Here is a 22,563-nt window from a genome sequence, read left to right as displayed (position 1 = left end):
CACAGGTCAACAATGTGCAAAGAAACAGATAGTTAAAGATTGTAACAGGGAGTGCTGCTGCTGCGAACAGAACTTTACTCTGGAATGTAATGGATGGAACGATCTTTCCTAACCACCGTTTGTCCGAGTTTCCATGAAGATCAATATCTTTTAATGGGGGTGGCTGTGATTTCCTGCTGCCTCCAGTTCCATTTCACCATTAGTTGCCCATCCTTCCGCCTTTTGCTGTTTTCACTTTCCCTCTGCTTTTAAGGTCTTGATCTTGACATACTCATTCCTTTTTTAAAAAGTTGTAATTGACTACCATATAACTTCATCAAGCCTTGCTGGAGCAACCCTACTCATTCCTGCTTTTGGGTGCTGCATGAGGGGTGGCCATTTAGAAATCACCAGAAAACAAGGCAAAAGAGGTGGCGATTTGCATAAAATTTGTATAGATGCAAATTTAGAAATAATTGCTATGAATTAAATATAACACAATATATCTGACCATAGTGGGGAAGGCTGTGAGAAAGACCCATGTCCGTGATTAGTCTGCTGTCTAAGGGGCTTGATTGGCAATTTCATGTCCCCTGGTGCTCTCCCTTCTTAGGGTTCTTGGACTGGACAGCACTTCAAATAGAGGGCACTGTTCCACAGAGGACTGACCTCTGTCTTGTCCTTCAAATAGTGGACTGTCCTTTGAAAAGGAGGACACATGGCCACCCTAGGCTATAGCAGTGCTATAGTGAGTAGATACTAATAGCAATCAATAAATCAAAGTAAACATCCATAGAGATCAAGAGGTTAAAAGTCTCTAGTCTAGAGGATTCCCAGAGGCATCTGGTTAGCTACTGTGAGAACAGGATGTTGGACTTAGATGGGCCATTGGCTTGATCCAGCAGGCTCTTTTCTATGTCCTTATATTATTTTAGTTGGGGGTTGAATGAAGGATTGCTGCATCAGTGGTAAAAACTTCTCTTAGCAAAGGATTCCTGCACAAAAAAGAAAAGAAAAGAAAAGAAAAGAAAAGAAAAGAAAAGAAAAGAAAAGAAAAGAAAAGAAAAGAAAAGAAAAGAAAGGTGCCTGGCCTGTACTCTAATTCCTTCCTCTCTTCTGAGCCAGATTTCATGATGGGGCCGGGGATCGCCCGCAGCACAATGTTTATGTGGCATCAGCTCTGAAGTGCCCTTGACAGAAGCAAATAAAGCTTGCATTAATGGACCCCTGGAATACGTTCAGAGCTGGCACTCTTGGCACAAAAGTAAATTACAGAATAATTTTGCCTCATTCCTGGATGGGATTCAAGTACTGCACGGAAGAGAAAACAGCATGAAGCCTGCTTGGAAAACCTATAATGCAGAAGAAGGATTTTTATTCTGTTGTGCTGGGAATCCTATCCCACTTCCCCAACCTCCCAAATAATCACTGTCCTCAATTGCCAGAGGGACCAAGGAGTTTTGTTGGAATGAAACACAATACAAATCACTGCCAAGATGCAGAAGCAGAAAGGCAAATTTTGCCCTATCCTGGGTCCTGAGAGAAATGAAATTCCTGTCTAGGCCAGGCCCTCTGAAGAGGCAAGGTGAGGCATCTGCCTCGAGCAGCAGAAGCCCAAGAAGCAGCACCCACATTGCCTCTGCTGCACCTTCCCGCTCCCTGCTGCATCTGCTGCCAGTGGAAAAGTGGCACTGGTTTCCGATCTTGCCTGAAGCTGGCACCGCTGCTGGTGCTTTGTGGGCACTGCTGCATCATGCAGGTAAGAGAGCTGTGGCGCGAGCGGCGGGGGAGCAGGAGCAGCAAAATGGGATGTGCTGTTCCTGTTCCTGCCCTTAGTTATTCTCACAGAATTGGAAGGCCATGATGAAGTTGTGAATATTCCCTTTATCTAATCCTTTTCAAACCTCCCCACCACACTGTCTGGCCTGCTGCTGTATGGACACAGAGACAACCCTCTTCAGAATAGCTGGCTGGTGGTAGCAAAGGCTGTGTGAAATCAGGAAAGGGACTCATGTTTTCCCCTGCTTTTACATGCTCTCTGTTCCCTGTGTTTGTTCCACATGCCAACATGATTCCTCAGGCCCAGGAAGAGGTATGCTGTCTCTAGCAGGATTTTAGCTGCTTCGTTCCCTTGGGAGAAGGATGATGCTTTCTCACTGTCCTGTCAACACAACAGGGGCACAGGAGAAAGTGTTTGCACAAGCCTCTTGTTAAGCAATGTATAAGCCTCTTTCGTTGCAAATTGCCTCACAGACCCCAACAGAAACAAAACAGTCCTTGGTTAGCTCCTCTGAGTGGACGTTGAAGGAAGGGAAGGATTGAGATACAGCAGATCTTTGGGTTGGTGGTGCCCAGGCTATCGCTTTACTATAATATTAGAAGACTATACCAAATATTAACTAGCATTAACCAGTCTTCCGCAGAATGGACGTTGAAGGTGGGGGGAACGTTTTTGTGGCTGTGCACGATATTGGCCTGGCAATATCTTTGTACACAGGTAGTAGCGCTTTGGGTTTCAATATAGGCAAGTGAACTGGCAGAACTTATCAGCTCAGGGCTACATAAATACCTAGACCTTTTTTAAAAAAATACACAAAGATCCTCTAGGACAAAGCAGTAATGAAGAATATCAAACACAAAGGGCCCCAAGAGGAGACAGGCCCAGTCCTACCATTAGGAAGAGTGAGGTGGCTGCCTCAGGCAGCTATTTTGGTTGTCATGAAAAGGCTGCAAAATGTGAGGTGTTTAAATGATTATTATTGTATTTTTACTCCCAGGGAGAAGTACTTGTGAGCTTTTCTACTTCAGGTGCCACAATAACTTGGCCAGCCCTGTATACCATGCCCTTTGCCTTAGGGAGGGAAGCCGCATTTGTTAATCTACCTCAGGCAGCAAAGTTTCTTGAGTCTTTTCAGAGAGGAACCAGTTCCACATTGAGGTCCCTGGGATGGCTGGGGAGGGGGGCATTTGAAAAGTGCTGAAGTATTATTGCTAATCCAATAAAGCAGGGGTCAGCAATGTGGCACATGCAGGTGTACGTGTGTCCAACGGTACCTGCTATGGTGCCCGTGAAAGTCTTAGTAAACATTCCATGAAAAATCCACAGTATATGAGAAACTGTTTTCTCTTTCTACTCAGCTCCTGTTTGCACTGGCTCAGTTTCTCCTACATTAAACATGCCCTCTTCAACATGCCCACATTTGACTGGATGCCAGGACTGAATACCCACCCATGCATCTGTTCTGAACCAAGAGGTGAAAAGAGCTTCTCTCTGTGAGTGAACATGGCGATGGCTGGTGTAGGTGCCTCCCCCCACTGAGGGTTGCCATATTTCAAGAAGTGAAAATCTGGGCACAAAAGTTGAGCTTCTCTTTGCAAAATCTTGAGGGGGGAATTTAGTTTGTAAGCTATTTTTTTTAGGAAATTCACCAAAATCTACACTTCCAACATGGGCTGCCATACATCTGGATTTACTCACACGTTTTAAAAAGCAATTTTGCCCTGTTTCTGATGGCCAAATCCTGGCTGTTTTCTGACATATGGCAGCCCTACATTCACTAGTTAGTGTTCCTGCCTCTTTTTCTGCTCTTTTATAAGTGGCAACCATTTTGTGTTATGTCATGGCAGCCATTTTGTGGCTGCCACCCAACCTTCCAAATGTACCCACTGGCCCCAAACAGTTGGCAAACCCTGTAGTAGAAGGAAGCATTAGGTCTTCTCTGCTAGCAAACAATGCAATTGTGCAATAGAGAGCTTGTTTTATCTGCATGTAGTGAAAAGAGGGTTAGGTTAATATTATTTTATTCATGTTGTGAGAAGCAGAACAGGCAAAACTGAGAGCTCCCAATCTATAACCCACTTCTTTCCTCTGATTCTCCTTCACATTACTGAACAAAACACACAAAATATTTTATTGGCATGACAAGATTATCCCTGAACATGCGCCAAAATATAAAGGGTATAAAGGAATGAGCTGCTCTGGTTTCTTTCAAATTTTGACCTACTGCTGTTGGGATACAACAATATGAGGTTTCAAGTTACATCAAACCCTTCATTTTTCAGGTGTCACAGTAAATAATTACACTGTGCTGCAGCTATGTAACCATACACATTTAATCATCCGTGCATCCACACATTTAGCAAAAATTCACTGCAGCTTGATTACTAGGGAAGATATAAAATATATGCAAATATTTCCACACATAAGTACATCCTTAGAGCAAACAGTTCGGAAAAAGTTAAACATCGGGTGCTTGCCATTGTTTTAATGATTCATGAAGCTAAGAATCTCTTGTTAATCCACTGTTGTTTAAATCTGGTCCTGAATTTCAGTTCTTAGGACTTGTGTTGAATATAACTGCAAACGTTTGCATATACTGATACCTTTAGCTGAAACACCCAAATATATTGCAGTATCTTATCCTCTCTCACACTTTCTAATCTGTACCCCGTAAGGAAATTGGCAGGTTGTTCCTAATCTTGTAGAAACAGGGGCAGGGAGTCAACTCTTAACTGCTGAAGGAATCCATGGGTGAGGAGTGCAGATGTCTCCCCCCCACTTGCCACTTTCCTCCTGTCAGCACTGGATGTCAACTGAGGATAAAAGTGCTCTGTGTGTATGTGTGTGCACGCGCTAAGGTTGCCATATTCCTAAAAAGGGGGTGGGGATTCCCAAAGTTGTTGAACTTTTTTTGTAAAATCTCAGAAAAACTCAATTTCTGCCCGGATGCTGTTTACGAGGGCTGAATACCAGCTATGTCTGGGAAATTCCAGCTATATGGCAACCCTAGTTTGTGCAAATTCTGAATCTATAACTGTGGGCTGACTGCTACTAACAATGGACTGCTCTTACTATAAACACGCAAATTTGTTATAATCAGTTTATCTGATTACTATAGAACTGGGAATATAGGGACAAACATTGTGTGTGTATGCTCAAGTTTCCCAAACTTCTGAGTTTATTTAAAGTTGTAATTGACCCCAACCCAAATTCTTAGGAATGTAAATGAAATAAAGTCAATAAACAGGAATATACAATCTGCATTTATTAATTAGCAACTACCATTCCTAGGAACCATAACATGTAAAAAGCAAGGAAGAAAACCAAGAGAAAATAATAATGATACCATATACCTCTGTACATGTTCATGCCTTTTATTTCTAAGGTTCCTAGTTCCTAGTTGTTGGTGTGTGTTTTTGCACTATACCTTGTAAATTTATTTTCCACCCAAGGCCTGCTTTGATTCCCAGGTCTTTATTCACTCCCTGCACACTCCCATCAATCCCAATGGGTCAGTATTGACCACTTTGGAAACCAGCTGGTTTCTGCAGGCATGGTCACCCCTGGAGGATTGCAGCATCAAGTGGTGACTTGCCTAATACCACAGCTAGAACTTTATTTTCACCTTATATCACACTTTGCCTTTCAGCAGAGTAACTTCATACAAGCAGCTGTGTTATCTAATCTTGAGTAATTCAGTTAAATATGTGTAAGCAGTGCTTATGGATGTGCTAGTACTCCATACCAGTGAGCTCTCTCTCTCTCTCTCTCTCTCTCTCTCTCTCTCTCACACACACACACACACACGTATGTGTGTATGAGCCCTGTGTAAGAGATGTCTTAAGAGGGAGTGGGTAATACGGTTTCCCCCACTTTGGTTTGTTGTGCCTGCTCTATTGCACTTGCTTTCGGTATCAGAGAAGTCACCATGTTTGATGAACAGTGAAAAGAGACAATAATATATGCCTCTGGACGTCGTAAGAAAGGCATGGTAACAGAAGTCACCAGTGGTTAGCAGGAATTTCTTCAAGGGTACCTAGCCCAAAACATTTTGCTTCCAGTAGTAAAGGAGGGCACCCATCAATCCATGGATTGAATTGAACTGGATTAGCATTTGAATCTTAATTCAACACTGGTAATGGAACAGCATTGTCAACAGCATCTGATGGGCTAGTTTAGGGGGTGGCACACACCGATCTACCTCCCCACATCTCACTGCTGCTGCCTGCCTCTCAGCATCTGCTGCCTGACCTCACTCTGCCTAACAATAGGGCCAGTCTTGCAACCTAGTGGGGAAGCTCTGTAAACTGGGTCTGTGTTTTGTTCTTACCTCTTGGAATACCTGTATGCCAAGAATCTGTGGGGGTTGGTGGTGGTTGTAAATAATCTCTTACATGGCAAATCTTTAGCACAAGTAGTTTTGAGAGAAATGGTTAAACATCAGGAATGTAAAGATTTAATGATTCATGAAGCAAAGTATCACTGCCTGCCCGCCCCAATGCATTTGCTTTCCACTTTGATTCTGTAGTGATAGAGGTCTGGCCTGGAACCCAATACCATATTATGTTGTTTGGTTTGTGTCTGAGGCAGTTTATTATTAATAATATAAACAAACCAATTCTGCCTGCAACCTTAGTTGCTAAGCGGAGGAGTGTTTTGTCTGGAGATGAATAAAAGGCCAGGAAAAAAACAAGAGGGTGAGGGCCAAGAGGAGAGCGGGCCTTAAGGAGTGCTTAGCTGGTGTACTTAGCTGGAGGCCAAGGTCTCGGAAAAAGGAACTATTCTCAAACTGGTGTTCCTGACCAGGCAAATGGCGCTCTCTTTGGGTCATGAAGAAATGGTACTCAGTAGCACTAGACTGGAGGCAGCAACTCCTCACTGCTCCCCCCTTCCTCAAGAGATAGGCCAGGAGTGGGGAATTTGCCATCCCCCCACCCCGATGTTGCCAGATTATAAGACCCATCACCTCCGACCATTGGACATGCTGACAGGGGCTGATGGAAGTTGGAATCCAATGGCATCAAGAAGGCCACAGGTTCCCCACTCCTGCAGTGGGAAGCTCCATAGGCACTCCTATGAGGGACAATTCTTTGTTAGAAGAAAGTACTGGAGTATTATGCTGCTTTTGTATTAAATCTGTAAGTTTAGAATGAAGGCAAGCCCTCGTCCAAATAGACATGACTAGTCTTTCGTTATGTTTCTATTTTGCTGGTAAAACTAGTTATTTTCAATAGTTACAGATTGTGAAATACAGTAACAATGCAAAAAATACAAAAATGTATGGCATTTATAAACACATTTACCATTGCAAAGGATTTATATGGTTTGAAGTCTGTGTCATATTGCATCTTCTTAAAATGGATGTAAAGAGAAAAAGCTCCCAAATAAAATGGCACCTTTTTTCTATCTTGCCTTAAGGCAGGAATGAACAGGATCCTGTTCGCAGGGTGAATTCAAAAATTCCTCACCCACATGGTTCAGCTTTGACAGATGGTCAGGACCACCCACTTGTTAATCACCAGAGATCAGGTTAGTGACACTTGTCAAAGTTCAAAGGAGGTAACTGTAACTGCTGAGCAGCTAACTGGAGGTTACAACAACCTCCTTTGAAAATGCACTTTCAGCATTAGTCAGCTGACTGGAGGCATTCGTCTTTAAGAGGCTTGCTGTAACTGATCCGTGGCTACAGAGAACCCCTTGGAAGTATCTGCAGAAGGGGAAATGCTTCATTTTTCATGGGATGCTGCACTTTGAATCAAAACTGCTTCATCTGGAGAGGGAAAATGCTCTATTTAAAATTTTTTAAAATTGAAATTCAGAATGAGGCACTTTTTGTTTTTACAGTGACTTTTTATTGCTTCTTCATCCCAGAATCCTAGAAGTAACCTAATACCTACAAGCACCTAGAAGACTACGGTAAATTCAGTCTACAATCTCCATCTATAGACTAGGACTTGTTCTACAAGTGGAGAAAGTGGGATACATGTCCTCTTGCCTTATCCTGTTTCCCTTCCTCAATGGCCATAGGGAATCCCTGTGCCTCTAGAAGGAAGGCAGGAGTCATTGAGAGAAAGGGCTTGCCCAATTTCTGTCACTCTGAGTTCCAGGAAAGCCTTTAACAACTCCTGGGAAGCTCGCCATTGCTCTCCTGCTGCTAGGGGGAACAAGGCCAGAGAGCTGCACTGCCCAAAACCCTGTCATGTTCTTGATGGAGAACTGTTGATGGAGAGACTTCATTGCCGAAGCACAAAAATAACACATCATCATCATCAAACCTTTTATTGGCATCACATACAACATCCAAACAAATCAATACAGAATTACCACTTCCCCAGTGGCACAAAACATTTGCTAAAAGAAAGGAGGCAGAGCAGTCTATCATCACAAAAAATAACACAACCACAAGTATATTAAACCACAAGTGTAATACAACTTCTTAGATTGTATGTATTTATTTTTAAATATTTGTACATGGATTTTTTTATTGATCTAGAAGTCACTTTGAGATTTTTTTGTATGGCTCAGGCTGCAGTATATGTGGAGTAAGAGGCAGAGCTGAGGGGCATTTGAAGAGCTGGCAAATTTTATCCTGCTTCCTCTTCAGAGAGCGGAGGGGTGGGTGCTGGGAACACACCCTAGAGGCCTTCCACAGTCAACCACAATCCCATTATTAAAGCACTCAGCAGCTATGGAGCCATTATCGCTAATGGTGCCACAAAGGACTGGGTTCTGGTGGTAAAGTGGGGGTGGGAAGAGCTGGAGTTAATTCTCAACTGAGCAGGAGAGGTAGTTGCATATGCTGAGCAGTTCAAGCAGCCAAGAGCTCCTTCACCAGAGAGTAGTTGAGTTTCCCTTCCCGCAATGACCTTTGGCAGGGTAGATATGTATCAGCATTGCTGAGCTAGGAGTGCGTTTCTAATGTGCTGCTGCATGGAAGCTCATCTTCCTCCATTGTGATTCTTAGTGAAACGCTGAAGAATATCGCCCTCTTCTTGGCGTCTTCTTCATCGGTGACCCCTTTGGCTTCTAGGAGGAAGGTGAAACGGGAGGCATACGCTTCCCAGTCTCTGGATGCTGGGTTGAACGGCGAGAAGCTGCTGTCGGTTGCCATTCTGAGTTCCTTGGGTCCCGGAGCTGAAGCCTGGATACACGGTGCGAGGCAGCGGTGTGGCAGGTGGCGGTGCTGCGGTGCTGTGTGTGGCGGTCAGCTCAGTGGGATCCCACCTTCGTCGCCAGTGAAATATACTCAGAGTCAAGAGTGGATTTCATGCTCTTTATTCAGCTCATAGTGGTGAGGAGGGAATGAAAGTCCCCTCAAAGTATCTGCTTTATATACATTATTTACACAATGGGCTGCACGTGATTGGCTAATTCCGGAATTCTCCTGTAGGCCAATCAGGTTGTGGATTCACTTCTATCTGGAGCTGGATTGGGTGGCTCCTGCTGACCAATCATACTGCTGCATTGTTCTAGGACCAATCAGACTGCTGCAGTTTGGATCCTATTCAACTCAGTACATAACACTTAGGCAAGAATCCCATACTACCTGGAGCCTGTGGCTCTATAATAAGGTCTGTCTGGTCATGACTTGGAAGTGGAGGTCTCCAACCTTGGGCAAGAGAGGGTGCTGCCATCTGTCCCATTGCTCCACTAATCAATTCCCCCACCCCCTCTCTTCCCAGTAATAACGACATTCATACCCCACTGTTTTTCCAAGGAGCTCAAGGTGGCATGCGTAGTTCTCACCCCTGCCCGTTTTATCCTTGCAAAAACCTGTGAGGTAGGTTAGGCTGAGAGACAATGGCTGTGTACACGTTACGGGCTTAAAACGCAGCTAAGTCATTCTTTATCTCAATTCATATCGAAGCTAGTTTGGGGGGAAATGCATCAAAGTATTTACTAAGTACCGGTAATTTCGGGATAGATATGGATTATGGCTAATGTGTACCATGCTTCCTGGTGGGGAGCACACCGGATGCAGAGTAAACAGTACTGTGTACTGTGGCCCAACATCACTTAGCAAACTTCATGGCTAAGTAATTGGACCACAACACCACACCAGGGTGACAGAAGACCAGTGAGAATATGGGCAAAGATTAAAAGACAGGTGCATGGGCGTAGCCAGGATTTTTGTGGGGAGGGCAGGACTTTTGTTGGGGGGGGCAGAACCAATGTGATTGGTCAGTTAGTTAAGTATTTCTATTGTTTTATGGCCATGGACAGGTGGTGGGAAAGGGCAGGAGGTCCATCAGCTGTCTGAGTATTCTTTTTCTGTCTTCAAAAAAAGGTTCTGCTTCTGAGTTGGCACACCTTTCATGTAATACTAATAATGTTTATTGTATATAAAGTCCTTCAGCAAGCTAGGTCCTGCCCAGTATGAAAGAAATGGGCTCTGCCTGCTATCAAGCTTATTATCTACATGTCAACACCTTGAGGACAGGTGAAAGAACAGAAAAGGAATGGCGGGGGAGAGGAAAGGAGAGGCAGAGACTGAAGGACAAAGGCTCAAGGGAAGAGGTGCATTTTCATATGTAGTGTAAACAAGGACAAGAAAGGAAAATGGCAGATGTGAGGGAGGCAGTGAGTGTCAGAGAAAAGGGGCAGCCAGAGAGAAAGAACAAGAAGAGTGTGACATAGAGGAAGCAAACTGGGGCAGAGGTGATGGTGAGAGTAAATAGACAGAAAGAGAAGAAGATGTAGATAAAGGGAAGGACAAAGAGATTTGTAAACAAAAACTATAGTAGCTTAAACTAGGCCCCACAAGGAAACAAAAGCCAAAGCAAGAAGTGCAGCAAAGAAGAAATGTAGGCAAAGGAAGATATAGCACAAACATATACAGTGATACAAATTCACGTGTTGTTTTAATCCTTACAGCAACCCTGTAGGATAAGTCATGAGACGGAGAGAGATTTTCCAAAGGCCATGCAGTGACTTAATGGCAGAGGTGAGATTTGAATCAGGGTGTCACTCTACTTAGATTTATTATTACAAGTTTTTATTTCATTTACGGCTGCAAGGTCCCCAACCCTGCACAAAGCTAGAATTGACAAAACTCAATTCTTTATTTAAAACCATGATCAGCAGCATAGCTATCTCTTCCCACGCCCAAGCAGGAAGGCTATCCTGCATTAGTTACACCCTCCACCAGGAGTGTGGCTTGGAGCTAGCTGGATCATTGTGTTCCATCTATAATGTGGTTTGGACATACGTATTTCATGACTTGTTTTGTTTGTGCTGAATGCTCCTAAGTAGAGGAAGCTAGCAAGGAGCCTTCTTGTCCTGGCCACCCTGACAATGTGTTCCCATTGCCTTTCTCCTCTGGATTCCAACTGCCCATCCCTCAAACCTTGTCACCAGCTTTGCTTTGAGCTTGGAAGGGAGGCCCACAAGGTGGATTTTGTTCTAAGAGCATGACTGTAAGAACATAAAAATAGCCCTGCTGGATCAGGCCAAAGGCCCCTCTAGTCCAACATCCCCTTTCCCACAGCAGCCAGCCAGATGCCTCTGGGAAGCCCCTAATTTGGATGTGAGTGCCCATCACCCTCTCCTGCTGTTGCTTCCCAGAAGCTGGAATCCAGAGACATACAACCTCTGATACTGGAGGAGGGAGTACAGAGCCATCACAACTAGTAGCCATTAATAACTTTACTCTTCATGAATTTGTCTAGTAGCTACGCTGTGCAGATGGGAGGAAATGTTTTCTCTTCCGTTCCCTGTCGTATCTCTTCGCCCTCCCCAACAGACCTGCTGCTTTTCTGGGATATGAAATTCTGGGATATGTAAACACTTGAAGCTGCACTTCAAAGAAAGGTCATGGCGTTTCAGCCAGTAGATGAGAGAGCCATATGCCAACACCAGCGCCGTCTTGGAGAATGCCAGGTTAGCGGTCGCCAAGTTCCTCTGGTGAGCACTGAGCATTGCCAGAGCAGGAAACTTGTTCTAGGCCCTTCCTGTCCTGCTCATGCTCATGTTTTTATTTACCCTAACCTTGCCTCCTTATCAGATCTCTCTCCCAGCTCTCGCAATCCTCTTAACTACTCGATAGGAACAAGGCAAAACAGAAAACACTGGGGTATCGTGGCTGCTAGAGACTTCCTCTCCTGCTCCACATGCAACTCATAGTTGGGCAGCTAGCCAGGCGATGTCACATGGAAAAAGAAGGTCCCCATCACCACCTGCCTTTCTTCCTTATGAGGGTGTGGTATCTGCCTATTGTCTTGCTGTACCACTTCCCACTGGTGGGCAAAGAGCTGGGTAGAGTCTATTCCTGGCTGTGATATTCAGCTAATTCCTGTCTGCATCTCAATTCCTACGAGGAACTCTGGATGTTAAATCTATTATTTTTGCTGGGTGGCGCAGATTAACTGTGTCCCTGCCACACACAATATGCTGGATGGAACGAAGAGATTCCCTCTGCCCATTCTAATGCACTTACATGATCTCACAGCCTGAGTCCAGCTTTCTGTGTGTGCACAAGCTGAAATGAGATAACAGGCTCTTCTGTGGTTCTTGCTTTCTTGGGGGACCTAGTAGTACCCCCCCCCCCCTCAGAAAGCAAAGGCTAAACTTGTTGGCGTGTGCTTTTTAAACCCACTCACCCTTTTTCAACCCTCTTCCCATACAGCATGTTAGAGGCTGCTGAGCCATTGGGTAACCTTCTCAGAAGTGCTGCGTGGAACACAATGTCCCCTTTCAACACTCTGAGGGTTTCATAATTTCTTAGTGAAGAAAAAGTGGCATTGAAGCCTCAGCAGGGGCCCTCTCAGGTGGCAGGCTCCATGGGGCAGCAGATCCTGATGTAGATATTCATTATTCCTTTGTTCCTGGTGTAGATCTTCACTCACCCCTTCTTCCCTAGTGGGAAGGAGCACCCTTTGGTGGCTTGCCTCAGGTGCCAAATGGTCTTGGGCCAGCTGTGGGCCCTCTTGTTGTCTCTGTGCACGAACTAGATTTCCTACATGGAAGTCAGACCTTGCAGGAATCCAGCATCTAGTTCGCTCAGGGACAAACACATATATGTTTGTGAATACATGTAACATGTATATCGCAGGAGACGTCCATAACTTCTCTGTAGAAAACATAATTTTGTGTACTGCAGCCCCTAGGCTCCAAACAATGTGACACTTTGCTAGGTTAAGGCAAGATAGTCCTTCAGCCACCAGGTGCCAAGACAGGGTTCCCAGACAGGCAGCTTTGTTCTGTCATTGCCCACACAACCACATTCCATCTGAATATAAGGAAGTGCTCAGACTGCCTGGTTTGAAGCTGGCCATTGTAGAGTCACAATGGGTGTTGCTGTGATTTGGCTGATACAAGGCTAATTGACTGGAAGAGTAGATGGTCAGCTATGGAAGAGTTGGAGAGGAGGGGAAGGGGTGCTGAGTTTCGTTACAATGGTCCCGTCTTGGGGCCCTTCCATACTGGTGGTGCTTTTTGTGAGAGTATTCAGCAGCATGTCACCCCTACAGTAATAGTGGTGGATTTATACTGGACTGCCCACACATCAATTCTGCTTTATTAGTTCTGAGATGCTTCCCCAATGTCACCACATTATTGCCATCTGGGAGGACAAGCTGCACAAACCCCGTCTCACTCACCTCAAAAAGTTGCAGAAAGTTACGGTACAGGCACCCATTAGAAATGAAGCCGTATGTCTGCCTTGAAACTTTCGTAGGTGCAAGTGGTATTGAAATTGCAACCACATCTAACCGGCCCAATAACATCATGACCACAAATCAGGATGACTGTCCCAGGTGAGTGTGGTCAGCACCAGGGTAAACATGGCAGAAAGTTTTTGGTACCCCATCCTACAGGTGCTGGTAGGTGATATGTGCATGTAAGAATACTTAAGAGGAATCATGACTCCCCGTGCCAGTAAGTTCTATTCACAATGATGATGATTAAAGAGTATTTAAACAGCGGAGTCCTTCCTCTCCTCCGAACTTTTCCAATCACGTTGAGAGACTCATACTGCATCAGCAATAGAGGATTTGTGAACTTGTGTCTAGAGCTACAAAACATAACTTTTTTTTTCATGCAGGAGAGTTTTGCTGCGGCGGCTCGTGCGGAACAAATCCTTCTTTGGAAGGCGACGGAGGAGGAGGAGCAGCAGCAGAAGTAGTTCATAGCGTCCCCTAGTGGCAGAAGAGGGCGGTGACCGTCCTATAAACTCGCACACGAGCGGGGAAGGGCGAGGCAAAAGCGAGGCGAATGAAGTGTACTTCGGACTGAATTCAGGGCAGCCTCGGCGCCGGGCTCTTCCGCGTCGCCGGACGCAACCGCAGGTGAGACTCGGACGCGTCGGAAGCGCGCAGCCCTGAAGAAGGTGAGTCTGCTGCGCAGCTCCAAGCTCTTACTTAATCCCGCCAACTTCGACGGGACGGGAAGAGGGCGCAGAGCTGGAGAGGGAAGGGAGCAGCATGAGTCGGGGCAAGGGGAAGGTGTGCAGGTTGAAGACCATCAAGGGCTGCTGGGGAGAAATCTGGGACTGCACGTGTCCCGACTTGAGATAAGCGAATCTCTGGAGGACTCCGATGTGTTGAGAAGGGGCTCTCTTAAGGGGTAGCACTCCCAACACCTCTAAACACAGATTTGCTGCGCTATGCAACCACTCTGTTGCACTGACAGCCAGAACGGCTGCAGACAGCACCAGGGTGTGTGGGGGTATTATCGACTTCTTCTGTGTGTAAATTTAGACGTAAGGAGTAACAAGAATATGGGAGTAACAACCAGCTGCTGGCAAATTATTTGAGGTAAGGAAAATAGCGTGATCGTGAATAAGGATCTTGCACCAGAGGCAAATACAGCTTGGCTCGCCTACATAAAGTAACTGAGCGCCTGTTATTTCCCGGTAAACACAGCTTAAACTGCTCTGTTATAGTCAGACTTAGGATGGGATTTTCACCCCTGTTTGACATGCTTGCTGATGGGAGCTTGGAGTGGGGATCCTAACCCTTGTAGACAGTTGTGAATGCTGGTAGTTAGTATTCAATAATTAATTGATTTCGGAGCAAAAGGGTGTGGTGGTGGTCTTACTCTCCTGCGTCTTGGGAGGCAGCTGGCTCTGAAGAGGGCCTGTCTAAATGTGGAAGAGGTCTTCATCCTCCACCATGGAAGGGATGAAAATGAATGGACTATTGGATTCTCTTCTGTGTTCCAAAGCAGAGTGTTTGCATTAGATAAAGGGTACCAGGATCCTGGTACCACATATCGACTACTGTACACGATCATAGATGATTATTTATATGAGTCTTAGTTGATTGATTAAATTTGCATAAGTTGCATACAGCTAAAAGCAATATTTCTGAAGCAAGATGCATCCTCAGTTTTCAGATAATGTGCACACTTTGGATGACAGTCATCAATTTAGAAGGGGCATTCCTTTCTCTACCAGCCTTCTGAAAAAAAAGGTTGAATGCCTCTTTTACAAAGACACTTATCAACTTATATTAGATATTGTGGGATGGAGTCAAACTCAGTCATGTTCAGAATCGACCTATTGAAAACAGTGCAACTTTTTAGTCGTGGCTAATATGAGTTCCCTTGATTCCAAGGGGTCTACTCTAATCATGACTAAATATGGACCCATCAACATCCACTGTCTGATTAATCCAGGACAGCCTTTTGGTCAATGAAATAGTCTTCTAACGGATTAACCAATTAATCAAACTTTACAGCCCTAATATTTTATGCCCCACATTAATTAACTACTTCTAATGTAGTAAATAAATAGAACTCATTTCCCCCCTGATAGTGATTGTGCCCCTCAAATGTTTATTGAAAGAATTAATATATTACCTCCCTTTTACTAACATTACCCTCCTGTTAATACTACTGGGCAGTTAAAGGATGTTAAGGGAGGGGTAAGCAAAACAATTGCTCATTAAGTGTACCTCTCTGGATGCTGTTTCTCATTCACAGAGACAAATGGGAGCTATAGTATATTAGAAGTTATGACTCACTCAATCATCCGGTTCTGAATATAGCCCTAGGTTAGTTGAGCCAGACAATAGGAATAAAACAAAAATAAAGCAGAGTGATTCAGTTATGCTACATATGATTACTACAGAGAGCTCTTGATTTAAACACACACACACCCCTCTGCTGTAAGTGGCAATGATGGCTATAGCGTAATAATGAAACTTGCTTCTGGTACTAGTATATTGTTTTATAACGCTACGCCTCATCCATCTTAAGAAAAGCATGTTTCTCTTTCAGACTGTATGCAAATGTTAGGTACATGTGTTGAACTATTAGAAAAAAATCTAAAATCCACAGCTGCACAATACTTTTATTAGAACCAACTAAAGTATCGCAAAAAGTGAGCAAGTTTTCTAGTTCCCAGTAATTTTTTCTCAAGCTAGATGTAAATGGTGAGAAGGGAGTCAAAGAGAAAGCTCTTCTGTCGAAGACTTGAAGTCTGCAGTTGGTGTGCAATCCTAAACATACTTACTTATGAGTAAGTTCAACTCAGTGCTGTGCTAGGTGATAAACTCATTTTCAGTTACATACACACAGAGAGACACACCCCATGTTAAGACTGTTATATAACATCAGAAGAGCCCTGCTGTATCAGGCCAATCTGGCCCACCTTATCCATCATCCTGTTCTCACAATGACCAATCGGATGCCTGTGAGAAATCAGCAAACGGCATCTGAGCACAAAAGACTTTCCCCTCCTGTGGTTTCCAGCAACCAGTATTCAGAAGCATAAGGCCTCTGACCGTCCTCTGTATCCATGGTACATGAAGGCAGAGCATAGCCTCCATTGTGGCTAGTAGCCATTTATAGACTTATTTCCCATTAAATAGTTTAATGCTCCAAGTTGGTGACCATCACTGCCTCCTGCAGGAATCAGCACTTTCTTTTACCTGTCCTGAATCTTCCAATGTTCAGCTTTATTGAATGTCCACGAGTTCTTATGTTATGAGAGAAGGATAAATTATGCATCCATGCCATGCATACTGTAATGTTATAAAATGTCTATCATGTCACCCCTTACTTGCTTTCCCCCTAAACTAAGAAATCCCAAATACCACAACCTTTCCTCATAGGGGAGTTTGATTACTCTGGTTGCCTTTCTGTGAACCTTTTCCAACTTTACAATATCCTTTTTGAGGTGAAGTGATCAGAACTGTACACAGCATTCCAAATGCTGTCGCACCATAGATTTGTATAACGACGTTATGATGCCAGCAGTTTTATTTTCCTTTGCTATTGATCCCTAGCATTTTCCCTTTCCTTTCCTATTGATTCCTAACATGGAATATGCCATTTTCACTGTTGCTACACTCTGGGTTGACATCTTAATTGAGCTATATACTTATGAGACCAAGGTGTCATTCCTGGAGAGTCACTAATGATGCAAACCCCATGAACGTATACAAGAAATGAAGGTTTTTTTGTCCCAACATTCATCACTTTATGCTTGTTTTCACTGAATTACATCTGCTATTTTACCACCCATTCACTGCATTTGTATAGGTCTTTTGGGAGGTCTTCGTGATCTCCTTTTGTTTTTAATTACTCTGGACAATTAAATATAATCAGCCACCTCACTGTTCACCCCTACCTCTAGATTGTTCATGACCAGGTTAATAAACACAGGTCCTTGGGGGACTCTACTTTCTACATCCCTCCAGTGGAAGAACTGTCTGTTTATTCCTACTCTCTGCTTTATGCTACTTAACTAATTCCTGTTCAAGAAGTGGAACTCTCTTCTGATGCCATGACTGCTAAACTTACTCAGGAGTCTTTGATGATAGCTTTTTGAAAGTCCAAACACACTATGTCATCCAGATCACCTTTATTTATATGCTTGCTGAAATTCTCAAAGAATTCTTATAGATTTATGAGACAGGACTTGCGTTTGCAGAAGCCATGCTGCCTCTGCTTCAACAAGGCTTCTTCTTCTATGTGCTTGGTTACTTTAATAATACTTTCTACCAGTTTTCCCAGGGCAGACATTAAATTAACTGGCCTGCAGTCCCCAGGTTTCCACCCCGGATTCCTTATTACAAATTACAGGCTTTTCTGTTTTGTTTTCAGAAAGTTTGAGATCTGATGACCGTTGAGAGAGTAGATGCCAGTTCCCAGGAACAGACCCAACTTGTCCTCATCATGTTTTGCTTTTTTGTTTAATTTTGTGATGACGTACAATCCAAAAACTTGATAAAGAATGTGTCGCAGGCTTTGTGTTTGTTATATTAAGCTAATCATGTTTACATGTAAAATGATAATATAACAAACTAACCAGCATTCCATTTATATTTCTTAGCTGGCAAAAATGTGGTGGGAGAAACAGTAACTTTAAATGACATTTCAAAAAATGTTAGTTAAAATGAGACACAGTATTATAATTCTCCTAATTAGTATTCCCCAATTTTCTCTCATGTGTGGGTCTCCATTCTGTACAATCCCTGATCCAAAACTGCTGGGGGAAGGACCAACCAAGTGTATTCCTTTACAAAAAGGCCAAGAGTGCTCTAGTTCCTCAGCACTGTAGGTGCAGCACCTTGACTTTCAGTTGCTAAAGTCTTTCAAGGTCCCTCCCTCCCTCCCCCAGGCTCCTTCCTTATCACCACCATCACCATTTAATTAAAGTATCTAAAATGCACATAGTTCTGTCCAGCATTTCCTTGCAAATTTGAGGACATGAAACACAAGGAATGGGAAGGTGGAAAGTCAGATTATATGGCAAGACGAAAGAGGATTTAAGGAGAATCAGTTTGATAGTCAGAAAAGTAATTACTGAGGGGACAGGATAAAAACCGGCTTCTTCTTGCTTTGGATTCCGTAGGAGCTGGGAAGGAACAGCAATTCTCATCTGCTGGATTTGTAGCTCCCAACGGAAGATTCTGGTGGGCAGGAAGTGCACTTTCAACCTCCTCAGGCACGCTTCTTCCCTCTGCTCCAGAGCAGAATCCAGGGCAAAGGAGAATTTTTTTAGGGAAATGTGCTGGGTTCCCTAAGCAAATGTTTTTAGGGAGACTTCTTACCTCTTAAGGACCTCCTCAAGTTAGTTTCTGACACCTCTTTTCCCCTTGCAGATGCCTGCACCTGGAGGTAGCCATTGACATGATGTCCAGCATCCACTCTCCCAATGCTTCACAGGCGTCACCTGTGAACCACTCCTCATGCTGCACAGAGCCCACAAAGATCCAGAGCTCTGCAAGGGCATCTTCACCTGCCGCCCCCATTTTCTCTATGACCTTGGGTGCTGTCTCCAATGTGGTGGCTTTGGCTATCCTGGTGCAGTCTTACACCCGCTTCCGGCGCCGCTCCAAGGCCACCTTTCTGCTGTACGCTAGCAGCCTGGTTATCACCGACCTCGCAGGCCACGTCATTCCAGGCTCCTTCGTGCTGCGTCTTTATGCCACACAGAGCAACTGGGAAAAGATGGACCCTTCCAAATCCCTCTGCCAGTTCTTTGGAGCCTCCATGGTATTCTTCGGACTGTGCCCGCTCTTCCTGGGCTGCATCATGGCAGTGGAGCGCTGTGTGGGCATCACTCGTCCTTTGTTGCATGCTTCCTTGGTGACGCCGGGCCGGACTAAACTTTCCTTGCTGGGACTGTGGGGCACTGCCCTCGCCATTGCCCTGCTGCCTCTCTGCAGCTTCGGGAGCTATGTCGTCCAGGCCCCAGGCACCTGGTGCTTCATCAAGGTGCGAGAGGCAGAAGCTTGGCCCGACGTGGGCTTTGCCCTGCTCTTCTCCACACTGGGCTTGGCCTCGCTGGTGGCCTCCCTCTTCTGCAACACCTTCAGTGGACTCAACCTGGTGCGGGCTCGGCTCCGCAGTCAGCGCAAGTGTGGGCACCGGCGGGCCAAAGCCCATGACATTGAGATGGTTGTGCAGCTGGTGGGGATCATGGTGGTTTCCTGCATCTGCTGGAGCCCCTTACTGGTGAGTGGGGTGGGGTGGGAGAGGAGAGGAGATGAGTGGAGATCATAGTCCTGCTTTTGCATCTGATTTTTCGTTGTGAGAACAGGATGCTGGTCTAGGTGGACCATTAGGTTCTTAAATGCTGGGACGTCTAAGATGCAGCTGGGAGGGAGGAGTAGCAGCAATAGAATGAAAGCAGGACTTTCATGTGCTGGTGAGCATCAGTGAAGTCTCCAGCATGGGTGGATAGAATCTTGCGGGGGGCATGCAGTGCCTTGATGAGGAACGGGATTCAGTTCGCCCAAACTGCATGGCAGTGGCGTGTTGGACAGGGGACTTTTCCATCCCTATTTGAAGATAGCAGAGATTGAGCTTGGAACCTTTCACATCTAAAGCTATGGCCCTTCACCAAAGTTCTAATGGCACTGATGTAATGTGACTCTGATCCACAGAGGTGCTTTCCTGGGGAAAATTATAATTGGAAGATTTCTGGAGGTCAATACCACCAGGAGGCCAAAGCATCAGCTAATGAAACTATTATGGTGCATGGGCCTCCATGAAACAGATTTGGTAGGTCCTTTCTTCTCTTAAAGTCCAGGCAGCAAACTAAGCAGCCGTCCCTTTAATGAGTCCATGGAGACTAGGAAGCTCTTATCAGGGAACAAATGTAGGCATGTTGAGTGAGGATGGTGCAATGACTATACTGACAGTTTGGTGTGTGCATAGTTCCTATTTCTCCGTTTCCAATTTTCGTTAAGATCACCGAGGTCAGGGAGTAGGATACAAGGCCGCAGCAGAATTACTATCCTCTTAACTGCTATTCTTGCTTCTTTCTGTTCCCAGGTCTTTGTCATCTTGTCAGTGACCAACGCCCATGGAGACCTTAATTATAAGGAGCTGCTATTCCTGGGTGTGCGACTAGCCTCCTGGAACCAGATCCTAGACCCCTGGGTATATATCCTGCTTCGGCGTGCTGTGCTACGCAAGCTGCTTGCTCTAGTTATTCGGCGCCCTTATTTCAAGGGAGTCCGCTTTGACCGCTGGGAAGCCAGCTCCTTCCAAAGCTCTGAGCGCAGTATAGGGCTGGCGGGAGCAAGCAGGAGAACCTCTACTCTGAAGACCCCCTAAGGAGCACGTTTTGCACATTCTCCGTTGTTTGCAGAATTATCTCCCCTGGGATTCAGCCAGCATCCAGGGCCCTTGGATGGTAGTGCTGTATGCAAGGAGCCGATATGGCACTCTCTGTTTACCCTCTCGGCCAAAGAGCGATGGGATTCAAGATTGTGGAGAAGAGCATGCTGCTGGGCCCAGTTCCCTACCTAGTTGGGACTTTACGGTGGAGAAGGGACACTGGATCTTTTTTTGGAGATTTGTGAAGGAATTGTGATCATCTTTTCTTGGCGGGGTGTGTGTTTGTGTGTGTGCCCCACAGCAGTGTTTACAAAAGTGTCTTGGGTTCAATTCCTGGCACCACCCGTTCTGCAGGGCTGAAGAACTGTGGCTCAGATCCAGGAGTTTCCAGCACTCAAGGCTAGATGAACCAATGGTCTGACTCAGTATAAAACAGCTTCATATGTTCTGGTAATTTTGTTGATGACAGGGAGGAAAGCCATGATTAATGTGTTCTGAGTGTACCCAACACTTTCTTGGTACAGGCTATGTGGTATGAATGGAAACCTTGACTTGTTATTAGTGTTCTAGTCCAAAGTGGTGAGTTGTCAGTGCTTCAGAGCACAATGGCATCCACGGATGCCCCCCCCCCCCCAATTCCATATTTCAATGATAACCTCTCAGGGGCATAAAGCTTGCTTGTGGATTCATTACTAGGCAAGGAGACAACTTCTGCGATGATAAAAATAGAGGGGGAGACCTTTGGCATCCTTTCTTGGATAATTTGGTTTAGGCATTTTATTATCCAGCTGCAGTTGATATACAGCATTATGTTTAATCCGCGGTGACCTGGACACTCTGGGCCCACAATGTTCTTTCCACATCCCACTCTAGAGGCTGCTGCAGTTCAGTGCCGTGCAAAGGAACACATACATAAATCGGCACCCTTCCTCAGAGGCAGCGGCATATCTGTCCAAGAAAGAAAATAATCCCTGCATAATGTCCTTTACTAAAACAGGAGAGCAGAGCTAGGGCACAGGGTAATGATGACTCAGGACATCATTTAGATATAAACTTAGTCATTCCAGGGAACCCCTGCATGCAAATGGGGATGCTCAAGGGGTGAGAGGGCTGGAAATGTGATAACCAAAAGCGCTTCCCACCCTCCATGGGAAACGAGGAAGCTCCTCCTGGAACTGAGCACTTATAAGTGAGCTACTTCCATAGACAGGAAAGAGTTGGTGGAGCACCAGGCAGATGGAAGCCTATCTGGCTTACCATGAATTCCAATTAGGTGGGAGGCTGCCAAGGGCCCTGCAGTGTAGTCTACTGTACGGGAGAGGTAGGTGGGACTAGCCAACAGACCATAAGTGGGGTGCCTCCAGCTGCTGTTATGCTCTGGACTTAGGGTAATGGTCCTCCGGGGACTTTCAGGGGACAGTGAGAAACTCCTGAGAAGCTTGTTCTGCAGGGATCATGCAGGCAGGGGATCTAGGCTACTGCATGCTGGTGCTCTGGCCTGAGAGAGCTGTTGATTGGCGCTGACCATTCTATAATAAAGTATTTTTGTGGAGCATTCTGTCCTATTGCACTTTATTGTCTTCATGTCACTGACTAAATCCCAGCATTCCTGCTGTCAGCTGCCTCTGTCAGCCCTACTAATCTGGTAGGCAGAGCTCTCCATTTATCTCATAGTGTGTTTACTCTTTTCCCACTCTGTGATTTCTCTGCTCTGCCTGTCGTTGCCTCCTCCTAGAACTAGTTGATGACTATGGGGCATGTGTGATTGGGCCTCTGGAAACCTGGCTGAA

At 45.1% G+C, this 22,563-nt stretch overlaps 1 protein-coding gene across 8 annotated transcripts; it reads left to right on the top strand.

The window, feature by feature from the left end:
* Nucleotides 1-2,739: 2,739 nt before the first annotated feature.
* PTGER1 (prostaglandin E receptor 1) lies at nt 2,740-22,323 on the top strand. 8 transcript variants are annotated; one of them, XM_083430933.1, is made up of 7 exons: nt 2,740-3,233; nt 7,178-7,288; nt 10,634-10,703; nt 11,502-11,662; nt 13,800-14,084; nt 18,808-19,663; nt 20,486-22,323. In XM_083430933.1, the coding sequence occupies exons 6-7, from the start codon at nt 18,836-18,838 to the stop codon at nt 20,768-20,770; spliced, it is 1,113 nt and encodes a 370-aa protein (XP_083287059.1). In that variant the 5' UTR covers nt 2,740-3,233; nt 7,178-7,288; nt 10,634-10,703; nt 11,502-11,662; nt 13,800-14,084; nt 18,808-18,835; the 3' UTR covers nt 20,771-22,323. The 8 variants fall into 8 exon arrangements, with proteins under 8 accessions (XP_083287059.1, XP_083287060.1, XP_083287062.1 ...); XM_083430934.1 differs by lacking the exon at nt 11,502-11,662; XM_083430935.1 differs by lacking the exons at nt 2,740-3,233; nt 7,178-7,288 and adding an exon at nt 9,442-10,276.
* Nucleotides 22,324-22,563: the final 240 nt, after the last annotated feature.

Source organism: Podarcis tiliguerta (assembly GCF_965153285.1).
Source record: "Podarcis tiliguerta genome assembly, chromosome: 2".
Taxonomy (NCBI): Eukaryota; Metazoa; Chordata; class Lepidosauria; order Squamata; family Lacertidae; genus Podarcis; species Podarcis tiliguerta.
The sequence above is the reverse complement of the archived record's forward strand: the minus strand, read 5'-3'. Positions and strand labels throughout refer to the sequence as shown.